The sequence below is a fragment of the Diabrotica virgifera genome, chromosome 7 (assembly GCF_917563875.1).
Source record: "Diabrotica virgifera virgifera chromosome 7, PGI_DIABVI_V3a".
NCBI classification, from domain to species: Eukaryota; Metazoa; Arthropoda; class Insecta; order Coleoptera; family Chrysomelidae; genus Diabrotica; species Diabrotica virgifera.
Window position 1 is genome coordinate 217,268,009 of NC_065449.1, and position 18,173 is coordinate 217,286,181.

At 35.4% G+C, this 18,173-nt stretch overlaps 1 protein-coding gene across 1 annotated transcript; it reads left to right on the forward strand.

Moving 5' to 3' along the window:
• Positions 1–661: 661 nt before the first annotated feature.
• LOC114331423 (uncharacterized) lies at positions 662–17,498 on the forward strand. Its single transcript, XM_050657093.1, has 2 exons — positions 662–2,251; positions 17,430–17,498. Exons 1-2 carry the CDS (start codon positions 662–664, stop codon positions 17,496–17,498), a joined length of 1,659 nt encoding a protein of 552 aa, XP_050513050.1.
• Positions 17,499–18,173: the final 675 nt, after the last annotated feature.

Genomic DNA, 18,173 nt, shown 5'->3' on the forward strand with positions numbered 1-18,173 from the left:
ATTAGCATTTATAGTGGGTTTCAATAATTATTCAGCATATACAGAACTCTTCAAGCGTCAGCTACAATTTTGGTCCTTCGTAATAAACCAGATCTACAGTTCAATTAATAATAATAAGATTAGTTCTTTTAAAAGCATTGTGTTTCGTGGAAGTGACGCCAAGCCAAGCCGAAAAAGCGCGCGCTCTAGACCCAGTCATCCAACGATTCATCATTCATGAGATGAGCGCTGCATTGTAGGATTCTTCGATTCTTCAACTGGCCGATCGCAACAACCACATCGAGGCGAGAACAGACAAAGATTCTCAAGTCAGGTACCTAGTATACAAATATTCAGAGCTAATATAATCCTTATTTACCGTTTTCCTATACCATTTTTCAATTATTCAATGAAAGCAATTTAAAGACATTTTAACATGTTTTAATTTTAATTCAATTACATATTTCATTTTATTTATCTTACGCTATACTTATCTATTAAATTACATAAATTACATATATTATTAAATATAATATTTATTATATCATAAAAATAATTACACAATATCATTATATCGCATATTTATATAGTACAGTCATATTTAGTATTCGGTTTTATTTCAGTTAAATTCTATTTGCACTTTTAAATAAATCTTGTTGTTTTTGTTTTGTTAATAAATAAAATGGAACATTTAAAAACATTACGTGTCAAGCGAGGTAGCTTAGAAGCGCGACTATCAAATTTTCAGATATACGTTGAAAAATGCATGACACAAATCAATTCAATAGGCGATAGAGTCTTAAAAAACAGACTTTCGGATATTGAAAGCCTACTCGCGGAATTTTCGAATCTTCAGGTAGGCATTGAATGCTCGGTGAAAGAAGAAGACTTACAAGGCGAGTATGACAAGCGCAAGGCATTTGAAAACGACTTTTATTCAATTATTTCAAAAGCGCAAGGTCTCGTCAAGGAAAATAGTACAGATAATGTAGGTTCAGCTTCGGTTTCCAATCCAGAAAATAGCAGATTCCCTAGCTCATCAGAGGTACGATTACCGGCCCTAACTCTGCCAATATATTCAGGAGAGGCAGGTAAATGGCTCCAATTTGGCGATAGCTTTGATAGCTTGATAAATAGCAACCTTTCCATTAGCAATGTACAGAAATTTCACTATCTAAAGAGAGCTTTGAAGGGTGAAGCATTTGAAGTTATCGCCAATATCCAGGTCACACATGACAATTTTCCGATAGCTTGGGATTTATTGTGTGACCAATGTACTGGCAAGAGGGCATTGTTGCATGTACATACCAAGGCCTTATTCGATATTCATCCTGTAAAAAAGGATTCTTCAAAGAGTTTAAGCCACTTGGTAGATCATGTGAGGATGCACTTAAGGTCTTTAAAGTCATTAGGACAGCCTACAGAATCATGGGATACTTTAATTATATATTTGGTATTCACTAAACTTGATCCAGTGACAATTAGAGAATGGGCATCAAAGGATTTCATGAATGATACTCCTAAGTTGGAAGCTTTTCTCACATTTTTGAAACAAAAGTCAAAAATGCACAAAATAATGGAGGAAAAACCTACAGAGGAAAATTCAAGCCCAAACGTAAAGGGACAAACTTCTCAACCATCAGCTGAGTCTAGTAATAGATCTAATTCTCATGTTCAGAGAAGTCATCACATCTCAAATCGTACTTGTGCATCATGCGATGCTCAAAATCATAAAATTTATACATGTACAAAGTTTCTAAGGTTGTCTGTGCCTGAACGAACCGATTTAGTCAAAAAATCCAATTTGTGCATTAACTGTCTAAATCGGGGGCATCAGGTAAACAATTGTAACTTTGGTCATTGCAAAAATTGTACTGTTAAGCATCATTCTCTTTTGCACGTTTCCGAACCTTCTACATCTAACACCAATACGCAACAGTCTCTATTTACATTTAATTTAAGTTCAAAACAGGTACTTCTATCCACTGTCTTGTTAGAGGTAGTTGATTCAAAGGGAAATCGTCATGATTGCAGAGCACTTTTAGATCCAGGGAGCCAGCCTAATTTCATTAGTTCACATTTATGCCATAAACTTGTACTACCAAGAAAGCCTACAAATATTACGATTTCAGGGGCATTCAAGGTGGAATCCAAAATTCAGGCTGTTTGTCAAATTCAAATTGTGTCTAAAAACACTCCATTTACTGCTCCTTTAGTCTGTTTGGTAGCTCCAGAAATATGCGATGTTGTACCCGAAGCTCCTATTGATCCAGTATCTCTTTCGATACCTACATGTCATAAATTAGCAGATCCTGATTTTCACATTCCCAAACAAATTGATCTTCTCATAGGTGCTGAGTTGTTTTGGGAAATATTATGCATAGGACAGATTCGTCTTAAACCTTCAGGTCCGTTTCTTCATAAAACTAAGTTCGGTTGGATAGTTAGTGGTCCACTTTCAAAGCCCCTTCTTTCAGACCGATCCAGTTCTTCTCCAAGTTATTCACAAAACTTATACATACAAAGTCAGCTTGCTCGCTTTTGGGAAATAGAGAAGTGTTCTGACTTAATTCAGTCTCCAGAAGAGAAATCTTGTGAAGATATGTTTACTTCTACACACTACAGAGACAACGAAGGTCGATTCGTGGTCTCAATACCCTTGAAAGAACCTATTTCTAGACTAGGTGACTCAAGATCTATTGCACTTAAAAGGTTTCATGGTCTAGAACGTAAACTTCAGCGGAATGCACAGCTTCGAGAGTTATACACTTCATTCATTAGAGAGTATAAAGAGTTAGGGCACATGTCCAAGGTAGACCCGTCGAATAATACAACACAGTTATTTTTGCCACATCATGGCGTATTAAAGGCAGATTCACTTACAACCAAATTACGGGTTGTATTCGATGGTTCTTGTTCTTCATCTTCAAGCTGATCCTTAAATGATATACAATTGGTAGGACCAACCATTCAAAATGATCTCTTTCACATCTTACTTCGTTTCAGGCAACTTACATATGTCGTTTCAGCTGATATATGCAAAATGTATCGGCAAGTTTCAATTCATCCTCCACAAAGAAATCTTCAACAAATTCTGTGGAGAGAAAAACCTTCAGATCCTCTTTTGGAATTTCAATTAAATACGGTTACGTATGGCACATCTTCAGCGTCATATCTAGCCATAAGATCCATTTTTCAATTGGCTTTAGAAAATATGAATTCATATCCAGTCCCTTCCAAGGTCATCCAAAACGACTTCTATGTAGACGATCTACTCACAGGCTCTGATTCATTAACAGGCCTGTCCAATATTTGCAAAGATGTATCTTCAATCCTCAAACAAGGTTGTTTTGAATTACGGAAGTGGATATCTAACGAACCTCAAGCCCTTAAACATATTTCAGATTCCAATGTGCAATTACACACATTGAACTTAGGTTCCAAGGAAAATACAAAAACATTGGGCATATTTTGGTCATCTTCGTCAGATGTCCTAATCTACAATTCAGAGGTTTTATTAGGCAACTCTTCCAAAACCGTTACAAAACGCCTAATTTTATCCAGTGTCTCACAGATCTTTGATCCATTAGGTTTACTAAGTCCTTTTGTCATAATAGCAAAAATTCTTCTTCAAAAACTATGGACGGAACGGTTATCTTGGGATGAGTCCGTCCCAGCATATATCCACACAGTGTGGGTAAATCTTCGTGATGAGCTCAATTATATTAATACCTTTACGATTCCTAGACATATAAGATGTAACAACCCTGTTGTAACTGAACTCCACACTTTTTGCGATGCAAGTGAGAAGGCTTATGGTGCCTGCGCATACATTCGCACAATTGACATTCAAGGCAATGTTCATGTTCATCTACTTTGTGTCAAATCCAAGGTGAGTCCAATCAAGGCTCTTACAATTCCTCGATTTGAATTGTGCGGTGCTCTTGTAGCCGCCAAATTGTCCCATCATATTCAGAGGGCGCTCACCATATCTTTCAGTGGCATAGTTCATTGGACGGATTCTACAATATTCTTGGGCTGGATAAACATATCCTCTTCTTCACTAAAAACATTTGTTGCAAACAGGATATCTGAAATTCAGAGCAAAACTTCATGTGAAAATTGGTACCACGTCAATTCATCTTCGAACCCTGCAGATCTATTGTCACGAGGTGTCACTCCAACTTCATTATTTGCATCTTCTTTATGGTGGCATGGTCCAGACTGGCTTTCTCTTCCCTCAGTGAATTTGCCCATTGCTTCCGTTTTCAAGGAAACGGAACTTCCTGAAATAAAAACCCCTCAAGTGCTACAAACTACAATAAGAGGTACTGCAATAATAGATATTGAACCATTTTCAAATTTCTCAAGACTTCATCGCTCTATGGCATTTTGTTTACGTTTTATTCATAACCTCAAACCAGGTAACGATAAGTGCCATGGGCCATTGAGCAGTGAAGAACTGTCAAATGCGTTGAACATTCTTTCAAAGATAATTCAAGCTGAATATTTCAGTTCAGAAATAAAATTGTTGAGAGAATCATGCCCAATAAAAAAGGGTACTCTTAAGTTTCTTTCGCCGTTTTTGGACGACATGGGTATTTTGCGAGTTGGAGGTAGACTCAAACATGCCTCATGGTCATTCGAAAAGCGCCATCCTATTCTACTTCCCAAAGATTCGCATTTTACAAAATTACTTTTCATTGATGAACATAAAAGGCTTCTTCATTCAGGTCCCAACCATTTACTTTCTTCTGTTAGGAACAGGTTTTGGCCCATTTCCGGCCGCAACATTGCTCGCAAAACAGTGCATAGTTGCATAACATGTTTCAGGGCAAAACCCTCTTTTCAAACCCCTATAATGGGTGATCTTTCCAAGGAGCGGGTTACCCAAACGTTTCCCTTCCATTCAACTGGCGTAGATTACGCTGGGCCCTTTCTGCTAAAGGATAGGAAGGGTCGGGGGTGCAAGACGTTTAAGGCTTGGGTTTGCCTCTTTATATGCCTTACAACCAAGGCTATTCATCTGGAGATAGCCACAAGTCTTACTTCCGAAGCATTCATTGCCTGCCTCAAGCGCTTTATAGCTAGAAGAGGCCGGCCCTTGCAATTATTTTCGGATAATGGCACTAATTTCACAGGAGCCAAGAGTGAGTTGGATGCAATTTCAACTTTTTTACTCAATAATGAGGCTGAGCTAGCTTCATTCTGCGCTAGCGATCAAATAGTTTGGAAATTCATTCCGGCAAATTCTCCACATTTCGGGGGAATTTGGGAGGCGGGCGTAAAATCAATGAAAGTGCATTTACGCCGAACAATGAAAAACAACATACTCACTTTTGAGGAATTTCAAACACTTTTAATTCAAGTAGAGTCAGTATTAAATTCCCGACCACTCTCACCTCTTAGCTCCAATCCCAATAATTTAAATCCCATTACACCAGCTCATTTTATCATCGGCAGACCATTCACTGCATTGCCTGAACCAGACCTGACGGACGTATCTACAAACCGATTATCTCGTTATCAACATCTTCAGATGATGCACCAGCACCTATGGCATCGCTGGTCCAAAGAATACATGGGAGAGTTGCAGCAACGTCAGAAATGGTTTTCTGACCCTTCACTTAACATACAAATGGGACAATTAGTTTTAATCAAGGACATGCGGTTTCCACCTCTGTGTTGGCCATTAGGCCGTGTGACTGCCATTCATCCAGGACAAGATGGTGTGACTCGCGTAGTGTCAGTGAAAACAGCTCGCGGCGAATACAATCGCGCGGTTAAGAACATTTCACCACTACCGAACATTTAAGCTTTACTTATATTGAAGACTTTTCGTTATTTTCACTACCGAACATTTAAGCTTTACTTATATTGAAGACTTTTCGTTATTTTCACTACCGAACATTTAAGTTTTCACTTATATTGAACACTTTGCGTTATTCTCATAACCATTTTTTTTATCTCATTTATGTATTTTATCTTATTTATATGTATTTCCTTCATTCATTTGTATACTTTATATATGTTGTATATGTACTTGCATAATTTGTGTTGACATATTTGAAATGTATTTCAAGGCGGGGGGCATGTACGCGCCACTCACCCCCAACTTTAATTTGAGTCAGAGCGCATCGTGGATGCGTGCGATCATCACCCCGACTGAGGGGAAAGACCAGTACTCATTCGTCTTCAGGGTAGTACACAACATTTTGTCACTATCAAATAGCAATAAATACATTAGCATTTATAGTGGGTTTCAATAACTATTCAGCATACACAGAACTCTTCAAGCTTCAGCTACAGTTTCATGGCATTAGTCTGGGCATGAAGACCTTCATATGCTTTTCCATTATTTATTTTAATCTTTTCTGTCTGTGCACAACGCATCTATGTAACTTTTCTTTCAAAACCTTCATAGTAGGCACCAAGTGTGCTGTCAGCGCACACAACATGTACCACCTGATTACAAATTATGCACGTATGTGCGTGAAAGCTCTCTTGTTGGCAAAAACAACAAACCACATCTGAAGAAGTAATCTAAATTGTTTGACAATTTTCTTCCTCTCCTAGTGACGACGCACAGTGGTTCCAAATGCTGAAAACGTGGTCATAGAGTAAAATAAAAAGTCCCAATTTAGTTATTTTTATGTTTACAGTTGTTATTTCATACTATCGTAGAGTCGTAATACGCAGGTAAATGGATCAAACCGGATCTATTCTTATTCATAACTCCGAAACAAGTGAGCCATGAGCCATGAAATGCTTTTCAAAATTATGTGTAAAAGGTCTAACGTATTGTGCAACTCTAAATGCCATAATGCCTCAACATGTGAGAATAAACAATATTTTTTATTTTAATTGCGATAATATAAAAATAAACATTAAAATTAAAAAATGATTTATTAAACCTAATCTAACAAATTACGACATTTTAATAACTGATCGGGGTTTGACTAGTCAAACTTCGATTTCATAAAATTAAATGTCGACCTTTGCCTGACCAACTTAGGTCTCTCCTAGGTTTGACTAGTCAAAGGCCGAAACTGTAATTTATTTCGGGCTTTGACTAAGACTGTCAGCCAGACCTGAGGATTGCCTAGTCAAACCTAGGAGTGCCTGAAATTTGGGCTTTGACTATAACATACATACTGTTTTATTTTGCGACTTAAAAAGCGAATTACTAATATGCTAATATATTTTCTACAAGCAGTGTAATATGGGTTTCGGTTCAATCTTACATATAAAGGTGCGTATAGATATGCTCGCCGTGTGTGCGCTGTGCGGTCGGGGAGCGTTCGTTAGATTAGTACGTGTTTTCAAGTGGCGCACAAACGGTGCGCACATAGTGCAACATAATCCAACTTCTATCGGCGCCACGAATGCACGGCGCAAACACTGCGCGAAGTGCGCGGCGCGCATATCTATACATACCTTTACATATAGTGTATAAAAAAATAATATGTACTTTGTACGCACGTAAGAAGTTATACTTCTATTATATAATTTCTTAAAAATAAATATACTTTAAACAGTTTGTTTTAATTTTTTTTAAACACCAAACTAATTTTGTGCTTACCGCTTTCAAAAAAATTTAAAAAAAAAAGTATAGGATTGCACTGGATTCGAACTCAAGACCTTTCGATCTCTGGTCGAATTAGTCGAGGCATTGAAGCACAAAAAAAAAGCCTTACTGTCGATTTTTGGCGCAGTAAGACGGATTTTAATGCAGTTTGGTGCGTTGGATTCGTGAAAATGTCAGGAAATTTTGTGAGCTAATGTAATGAATAAGAAATCTGAAATTGCATTTGTGCATAAGAAAAATGCATTTCAAAAGTGCATTTTGAAATAGGCAATTATTATAAATTTGGAACTCGGTAAATAGTTGGGCAACATCCCGATTAATTATTTTAATTATTTTTAATCATTTTTAAGTCCATATATAATAGTCTAAGATGTCAATAACCATTAATAATAAACAAAAAATTTTCCTTATGGGGAATCGAACCAAGTACTAACACGTCCGTTACTAGATACACATACCGCTAGCCTACGCAGACACTTGCTAGACACGGGCGATATTAGGTATAAACAAAAATAAATAGGTAAGTAAAAATTGTAAATAAAATGACTACATACTTAAATGTATTATAAAATTAATGTATTCCTAAATTTTAGAAGAAACATTTGTAAATAGGTACATTTATACAGAACATTCGAAAAATCGACACTTCAATCCTTCAATGCCTCGACTAAATGCTATACCAAATACGCTACGAGGACTGTGTCTGTATCGGTTCGGACGTACCTAATGACAATTCACGGTAACAAACAGACAAGGTGAATAAATATACAATAAAATGTTTTAATAATACTCATCTTACTCCTGAGGAAGACAAATCCAAAGACACAAAAATTATAATTTACTAAAAACACTAATATATTCTTTTCACACCTTTTCTTGCACTGATATATTTATACATAACTAGAAAGATTTTAGCAACTAATCGCCATACTGTTTGTGTGCGCATGCGCGCAGAATTATGAAATTTTACTCTCAATCGCGCCTAAGAAAGTATAACTTTAAAAATAGCATACAAAAATTTTTATGAGCGTCTGGAGAAAGGTCCCAATTTGCAATTCTTTACCAAAACTCGACCCATATAAGTGAATTCCTGCCCTGGACGAGCGGTTGAAATACCTAATAACACCTACAAACTACGAAACATTCTACGTTCGCTCGCATGCGAAGATCATTAAACAAGGCGATATGATTTACGGCTCTAATACGTTCTTAGAGAACACGGCCTCGCATACCAAGGTGATCACACCAAAATACTCCTACACCTTCAAGGCGAAGAAGTACGCTTTAAAGGGCCATCATATACTTTGGGGTTATTTAATTGGGATAGGGCTATAAAAGTTAGGTAGTAAACAACGAGACAGCGGGGTAAATAAAATAAAATAAAAAATATTTATTAAGAGAATTACTACGTCTAGTGTATTTTCGATGCAAATGCTTAAGGGGGAGTATGGTTTGAAATCAACATATCAAGCACATTTTTTGAATTTTTTTCGAAGCTATGGTACAATTGTTTTATTTTTAAGTTAAATAAGCATATTAAGTACAATTCAAAGAATATTTGGAAAAAAAATCAATCCAAAATATTGAAAAATAAGCAATTGGTTACAAATTTTGACAGGCAGCTCACAAAAAAATGGATTTTGCGGTGGACATCAGAACTCGTCACTCGATCATACGAAACAAAAAATTCAAAGATTTAATTAGCTTATTAGTTTTGCGAGGTCACAACGTCAAGTTTTTTTTATGTTTAATGATTTTTGAATTTTTGATATCACTCAGAAATCAAAGAAATGAAATTTTTGGTAAAAATTTTGTGAAAATCAACAGATTTATTATTGTTGAACAAAAAATAAGCAAAAAAAGAAAAAGATCTCGACGTTGTTACCTCATGAAATGTCTAAAGAAAATCTGTGCAAATATCAGGTAGATCGGCAGAGTAGTTTTTCAGTTACCATGTCCACCGCATTTGAAAAAGCAGTTTTGAGAAAAATGCGTTTAAAGTTTTGACAACTGCATCTTCATCTTCTTATTTGTCTGCCAAATCGTAAAGTGATGCACATTGGAGTATGTTTTCTGAATCGAGGAGTAATCTACAAAAGGGAAGGCGAACAGTCGTTTAACGTTTCTCACTACGCTCAAACGTTCTGGCGCGAAGTCGCGGCAAAGTGAGTCGAAGGTAGGGATATTCAACACGCTGTATCTCTGGTAATTTTACTCCGATTATTTTGAAATTTTCAGAGAGTATTCTTGAAAGTATGCACTTTTATTTGAAATAATAAAAAAAATTAAATATTTCAAACCATACCCCCCCCCCCCCTTAAACTATGTAAAATGGATGACAGGCTGATAGTAAAATAACCTTCAAACAAAACTGAACATCAACTCTTTCATCAAAATGCTGGAAACGCTTTTATGGCTAGGGACATAAGAGGCGAAATTCTAAAAGATATTCTTCTAATAAATCGTCAATATGCATACCAACCCGGTAAATCTAGGGACTCACAGTTGGATGATCTAAATGGGTTTAATTCAAAGTCAATTGAGAACAAACATATAGCAATGGCCGCTTTTCTAGATATAGAAGAGGCGTTTAATACATGAAGGGAGGTAGCTCAAGATAGAGAACAGTGGAAGCATGTTGTCGAGTCGGCTAAAACCCACGAAGGGTTGTAACGCCACGGAGTAAGTACGTAAGTTTTACAAACGTTTGTATAATCTACGAAACAAAGCAGTATTGGTACCTATATACTGTCTTTTTGTCATTGTCATTCTCTTTGCCTTATCCCTATGCAGGGACGGCTTCCCTAATTGCATTTCTCCACACAATGCTATCTTGGGTAATATCAATGTTAATCCCCTTTACCAACATGTCCTGCCTTATCGCCTCCCCCCAGGTCTTCTTTGGTCTTCCTCTCCTACTCCTTCCACGAATCTGCACTTCAGCTATTCTTCATATTGGATTATTAACGTCTCGACGTTAAACATGACCAAACCATCTTAACCTATGCTGTCTCATTTTGGCATCAATTGGTGCCACACCTAGACTTCCCCTAATATACTCATTTCTAATTTTATCCTTCTTTGTCACTCCACTCATCCATCTAAGCATTCTCATTTCCGCCACATGCATTCGTTTTTCCTCTTTCTTTTTCACTTCCCAACATTTAGTTCCGTACATCATAGCCGGTCTTATGGCTATTTTATAGAATTTTCCCTTCAGCTTCATTGGAATTTTTCTGTCACACAACACACCACTCGCTTCTTTCCACTTCATTCATCCAGCCCTAATTCTACTGCATGCATCTCCATATATTCTCCATTACTCTGTAATACCGATCCTAGGTACTTAAAACTATTGATTTTCACAATCATTTCACCATCCAAAGATACCATTTTATTTGTAGTAGCTCCATCTTTAAATGAACATTCCAAATACTCTGTTTTTGTCCTAATAAGTTTTAAACCTTGTTCCTCCAGAGCTTGTCTCCACTGTTCCAGTTTTTGTTCCAAGTCTCTTTCACTATTTCTTACTAACACATCATCAGCATACACTAAGCACCATGGAATGTTACCCTGTAGTTTCGCTGTTATCTGGTCCAAAACTAATGAGAATAAATACGGACTAAGCACAGAGCCTTGGTGCAATCCTACTTTCACATGAAATTTATCAGTCTCTCCCACACCTGTCCTAACATTAGTCGTCACTCCCTCATACATATCCCTCACAATCTTTACATATTCACCAGGGACTCCTTTCTTATTGAGTGCCCACCACAGAATCTCTCGAGGAACTCTATCATATGCTTTCTCAAGATCAGTGAATACCATATGAGCTTTTGTTTCTTTACTCCTGTATTTTTCCATCAACTGCCTTATAATGAAAATTGCATCTGTTGTTGATCTACCCTGCATAAAGCCAAATTGATTCTCGGATATTTCGGTCTCTTCACGTATCCGTCTATCAATTACTCTTTCCCATATTTTCATGGTGTGGCTAAGCAGTTTTATAGCCCTGTGGTTTGTACATTGTTGTATATCTCCCTTGTTTTTGTAGACAGGTACCAGTATACTGCTTCTCCATTCGTCTGGCATTTGTCCGACTTCCATAATTCTATTAAATAGACCTGCTAGCCACCTTGTTCCTGTCTCTCCCAATGCTCTCCATACTTCCCCAGGAATATCATCTGGTCCAACCGCTTTTCCTTTCTTTATTTTTTGAAGCGCTTGAGCCACTTCCTCGTTCGTTATTTTGGTGACCATTGCTGCTATATACTGTCTTTTTGCTTTTTCTATTATTTATCTGGTGTTCAATATCTGCTCATGAGCTCCTGTTCCTGATACCAATCTGCTGAAGTTTTTCTAAAGGTTAAAGAGGTGTTTGAGAGCAGGCTTTATCACTGATTACAAAATTATGGGCAATATTTCGAACATACATTAAAATAAGTTACTTTTCATTGAATCTTTGTTTTATTTCAAAACATTTTATACTTAAATATCTTTACGGTTTTACTTGATTTTTCCAAAAGTACTGAAAAGAAATATAATGTACATATGTGGTATTTTTGAAAAGGTAGTTGAAAGACATTTAGAACGAGTTATCACTCCAACTCCTTTTCTATTAAAGATTTTGAAGGTTGTATCCGCCCCCGCTAGAGGGTTGATGTAATTTAATTAAAAACTAGTTTACAAAATGTCCCCCTTACAAATAAATTTAGTGATACCTGTTCTGCCCTACTAAGCGAAAAGGGGGTATCTACAGTTTTTATTTTTCGGATAATCATTTATATATCGTCTCATATATGAATGAGTTCAAAAATTCTATATATTTTTCTATTAGTCCTGTCGCCAGGGGGGGTACAACGGCCTCCTGTATTCAGATGGACTTACCCAAGTTTTTTTTATGTATTTTGACTTGTAGAACACGAATTTTTTGGGTAACAGTTGATCCGCATGTCGATAAGATTGTTATAAACCAAGAAATTGAGGAATCACATAGCAGCGATTTCTCGCAAAACAAAACATTTTTTTGTATTTTTTGGGCCATTCTAACCAAAAAATGTTCCTACAAATTTTTTCGTAGGATGCATAGTTTTCGAGATAAACGGGTTGAACTTTCAAAAAATCGAAAAATTGCAATTTTTGAACCCGAATAACTTTTGATTAAAAAATAAAATAGCAATTTTGCTTACCGCATTTGAAAGTTCAAGTCAAATTATATCGGTTTTAATTATTTGTATTGCTAAAAATTTATTATTTTATTGTTAAAAAAAGCTATAAACACCTAGTGCTTGAGTGATGTTTTCAATGATTTCTCATTTAAAATCGAACGAGTAGGTAGAAGAGGTTTAAGTGCAAGCGGGGCTATTTCTACGTAGCATGCATTAAAACGCATGTATCAGGCACGGGAAACACTATGTGTTTATAGCTTTTTTTAACAATCAAAAAATAAATTTTTAGCAATGCAAATATTCAAAACAGATATAATTTGACTCAAACTTTTAAAGGCGGTAAGCAGAATTGCTATTTTATTTTTTATTCAAAGGTTATTCGGGTTCAAAAATTGCAATTTTTCGATTTTTTGAAAGTTCAACCGCGTTTATCTCGAAAACTATGCATCCTACGAAAAGACTTGTATTAACATTTTTTGGTTAGAATGACCCAAAAAATACAAAAAAATGTTTTGTTTTGCGAGAAATCGCTGTTATGTAATTCCTCAACTTCTTTGTTTATAACAATCTTATCGACATCCGGATCAACTGTTACCCAAAAAATTTGTGTTCTACGAGCCAAAATACATAAAAAAAACTTGGGTAAGTCCATCTGAATTAAAAAGGCCGTTGTAACCCCCCTGGCGACAGGACTATATTACTCTATGGTCCAATTCATTATGAGGTATATAGTTTCACAGTTTCTATGTGGGTTTGGAGCATGTATGAAGGTGTATTTAATGAGAATAATGACTAAACAGTAGTACCTAATTTTTTTATAAAATGTAGATACAGTGGAACCTCGATAACTCGGATTAATCGGGACCGCGGCCGATTCGGGTTATCGAAAATCCGGGTTAGCCGGAGAGCATGGTAAAAATTAATAAAATACGGTATAATTATAGATAAAGTCCCTTATAAGCCAAATAATATGAAATATATATGTACAGTTACCTATAGTTGTATAGAGTTTAGTATAGACCATATAGAGTATTATTCATTTCTAGGTAAAAAAAACTCAGTCATTTTGGTTTTGTCAATTTTGTCTGGTCTGCCATCGGAACGATGTTATGTCATTTAAGAACAGTGACTTTTTCATTGTTTAAAAGACCATTGTTTAAAAAACAATTTTTTAAAAGACAGTTGAAAATAAATAATGGAATAACAGGTGCCTGTTGTTTGCGATAATGAACGTCGCTCTGCCGCCGCCGTGTGCATGAGTCATTTTTACTATCATATAGTTCAAATTACACAGATACCCATTATCTCTCAAATATTATATTATGATTGAAGGGAAGTTTTATCAATGAAATTCGATATTTTTAAGACATTCCAGAAGCGGCTGCAGATAAAATGTTTTAAAATAATACATACATTTTTATTGTTGAAATGTTTGGCCGATGAAAATCGGTCCGGGTTAGCCGGACTTCTGGGTTATCGGGGGCCGGCTTATCGAGGTTCCACTGTACCCCCTTTTCGCTTAGCAGGGCAGTGTTCAAATTGACACACTGTATATTAAACAAAAAACTCGCCAAATAGGTGGAATCCTGAACGCGGTTAAATTTTGTTTATTTCTCTGGTGTATAAACTGTTACTACTTTACTAACATATTGTTATCTTTTAGTAACGCAGATTGACCTAATCTTTGAAAATTCATTTTAATATAGTATATGAACGTCAAAAGATAACAAGCAAACACAAAGTGATGTTCATTTTACTGTTCCACAATTATCCTTTGTTTTGTCTTCATTGCTCGGCAGCTGTTATGAAATAATGAGTAGTTAACTAGAATATTTACCAACTGTAACTCAATATGACATAAAATGAATCATTCTAAATGGAAACATCAAACATAATCCATTATTAAAAACTCATAAATCGTTTGGATGTTGTATGTAATTTCCTTTTTCGATATTTTATTAGATGGGTGAGTGGCTTTACGTATATGTTAATTGCAAAATAGGATCTCATTTTTTAATTAGTCGATATATTTCTATCAAAAAGGTCTTCTTTTTCTTACGTGGCTTATCCTTAAGGACGTTGGTCATTACATTTAACCATTTAATATTATTTGCAGCCGCCCTGCTTAGTTCTATGGAGGTCATATTCGTCCATTTTCGTAGGTTTTTAAGCCTAGAGTTGCGTCTTCTTCCTGGTCCTCTTTTGCTATTGATTTTGCCGTCGATTATAAGTTGGAGCAGTTTATACTTTTGATTTCTCACGATATGACCATATTGTGTTTTTCGTTCTTTTATTATAAGCATAAGCTCTCTTTCCTTATTCATCCTCCGCAAGACATTCGCATTTGTCGTATGACTCATGTATGAGCCATATGTATTGTTCTTAGTATTTTACGGTAACGCTAGAGTTCGAATGCTTGGATCCTTTTTTGTATTGCTTCTGTCATTGTTAGTGTGACCAACTAGTCCGAAAAATCCGGGACATAACCCGAATTACGATGTCGTGTCCCGGCGTCCCGGACAAGGCTTCCGGGCCATCCGAATTTTCAACGATTTGGTAAAACTATTTTGAGATATGCCTTGTCATTTTTCATCTTTACTCGGATTTGGGTACTTGCAGCTGTCTTTCAGTGCTTTTCCTAGAAGAAAAGAAGGTAAATACGTGACCGTGTCCTTTATTTGCTTTCTTTTATACTCGTCGTTCTCTGTGCTTATGTAATGTAAAAGCCAGAGATACGGGATGAAGCCAGAAAGCAGTTTGTTAAAAAGTGTTGAATTTAAAATAATATTGTTTTCCGCAAATCGCCAGGAAATTTTGACATTCCTGTCAAAATTTCTTGAAGAAAAAGTCAGGACTTCCTTACTGTAAGGAAATGTCATTTCCTTACTGTAAGGAAATGATATTTCCGTACAGTTGTTAGTGTTAAATTTATAAGCGTCAAGTTTGACAATTCAACCTCAATACGTTTCCATAGTAACCCAAGTAATTTTATTAGGAATTTCAAAGCACCATTTATTTGGGAATAAAATTATCGCGTTTTTTTTAAATCAATCAATATCTGTCGAATTTTAAACGATTTGCGGGAAAATAGTATGTTTACCTCGTAGGAAAAGCCACATTCCTGGACTCTGTGTTGCTAAGTCTCGGCTTGCGCCTCGACTTAACAATCTTCACAGTCGTCCAGGAATGTTAAGCTTTTCCTACCCGGTAAACAATGTACTATTATTTTTATTTCAGTTATTTTAATTGACTAATTGTAGTAAACTTGTTTAAACCTGTTTTGCGTCTCAAATGTGGAATTATTGCATCGCGGTGATTTCCCTTAAATAGGCTGTTGATATTTGGTTTAGAGTTGTGACTGCACAGCTCTACCGAGAACGCATGAGATGCAGAAATAGCTATCTGGAGATAGTGGTCCAACTTTGAATCAAATAAAAACAAAAACTGCCTTTTCCTATTTTGAGAAACTTTCAATACGTTATTTTTCTAAGAATTCGCATCAAATTGAATGGTGAGAAGCAAAAAAGTCGACAATTTCTACAAATCGACCCAATCGTAACTTGGCATTGAAACCTTAAAAAATGTGAATATTAAAAAAACATAAGTTCTTAAAAGAGTCTCCGTCATTGTTAAAGCAAATTTCATCGCAAGACAAATAGAATTTTAAGAAACAAACCAGGTAAATAATGAATATATTTTGTTCATTAAGGTCAATTTAAAATACGAATGGATTGATTTTTAAACGTTTTCTTCTCATTTTTAAGCAAATTCAATCGTTCGACAAATATTATAGTAAGGAGTAATCAACATAAAAATATTCTGAAGCTGTTTTCTTCTGGGATGTTTAACAATTTATATTTTTTATGGGATTAAGCCACAATTTGTTGTAATGATAATTACATTTCTGTATTAACGTACGGTTATATTTACATGGAAATTCAACATCAGTTGGTTTTCTAATTTTTTCCTTTTCTGAGAACGATTTCCGAATTTTAAGTCGAAACGTCAAAAACTAACACAAATTTAATTATCAATACAAGCAATTGTTGTACAAACCCATCAAAAATATCATTGTCAACATTAAAATATTAAATAATCAATAACATGATTGTATTAACTATATTAAAAAAAAAAGGCCCGATTTTCATTGAATGGTCCCGGATTTCATAATCATTTTTATTTTTAAATCCTGAGAAAACTAATACGTATTTTTTAAAATTTAAGCTAAGAATGAAAGATTACTTTATTACCGAGGGCCGAAAGTTCCTTAGAATGAATAAAAAGTTTATTTTGAATGAGATATTTGAAATTAAAAATCACACTAAATTCTCTCTTAGTTTTTCACCCCTGTAACTTATTAAAATAAACATTATAGAAGTTTTCAGGGACTTTCGGCCCTCGGTAATAACGTAATCTTTCATTCTGCGTTTAAATTTTTCAAAAATACTTATTAGTTTTCTCAGGATTCAAAAAAAATGAATCCCATTTAAATAGCATTGAAGCCGAAAGTTCGTACCCATCTTCTTAAGTATTCTAGTTCTAAATGAGATACCCAGCTGACGGTTGCATAGAACTTTTTGCATTTTGTAAAACACTGTACATGCCTTTTCCAGACCTGTTCTTATCTCTAGTGAGTGGTGCCAAGGTTCATCAAGATTACTTCCAAGTTAGGTTATTTTTATTACTCTTTTCAGATTTGTTCCGTCGACATCAATGTCGACAACAAAATGTTGCAAGTATTGTTAAATAAATATGTTCACTAAATTCACAGTAATAAAAATGTTGTGTCCTAAAAAAATAAAATATTGTGACATATTCGCATATTTTAAAAATGGGGCCTTCAACCAAATCCTACAAAGACAGGAGGTATAATTTTCCATCTAAATAGCCGCGAAGTAAACCACAAACTAAACATAGGAAGTGAAGGAATAATTCTAAAACATAATCCAAATTAGCAGAAAGCTAAACAGTTTAAAGGAGGAATTTACGAAGTTATGCAAAGAAGCATCCAAAAGGGGTTTAGAAATAAATCAAAACAAAACAAAATACCTAATATGCTCAAGAAAAAACCCAGTTAATATGATAAGCTTAAATATTGGTGAATATGAATTTGAAAAGGTAGAACATTTTAAATATCTTGGAGTCTCAGTTAATGGGACTAATGATAGAAGTATAGTAATTAATGAAAGAATCCAGGCAGGAAAGAGATCCTACTGGAAATACAGTAACTACCTCAAACATAAGAAGCTTTATCAGAATACAAAACTGAAAATTTACAAAGCAGCAATTAGAGCAGTAATCACATATGGTGCTGAAGTAATGTGTCTGACACATAAAGAGGAAGAAACATTGAGGATCCTAGAAAGGAAAATAATTCGGAGGATAGCAGGACCACTAAACTTAGATTTAGATAACTCATGAACCACGAAGTAAGAGAA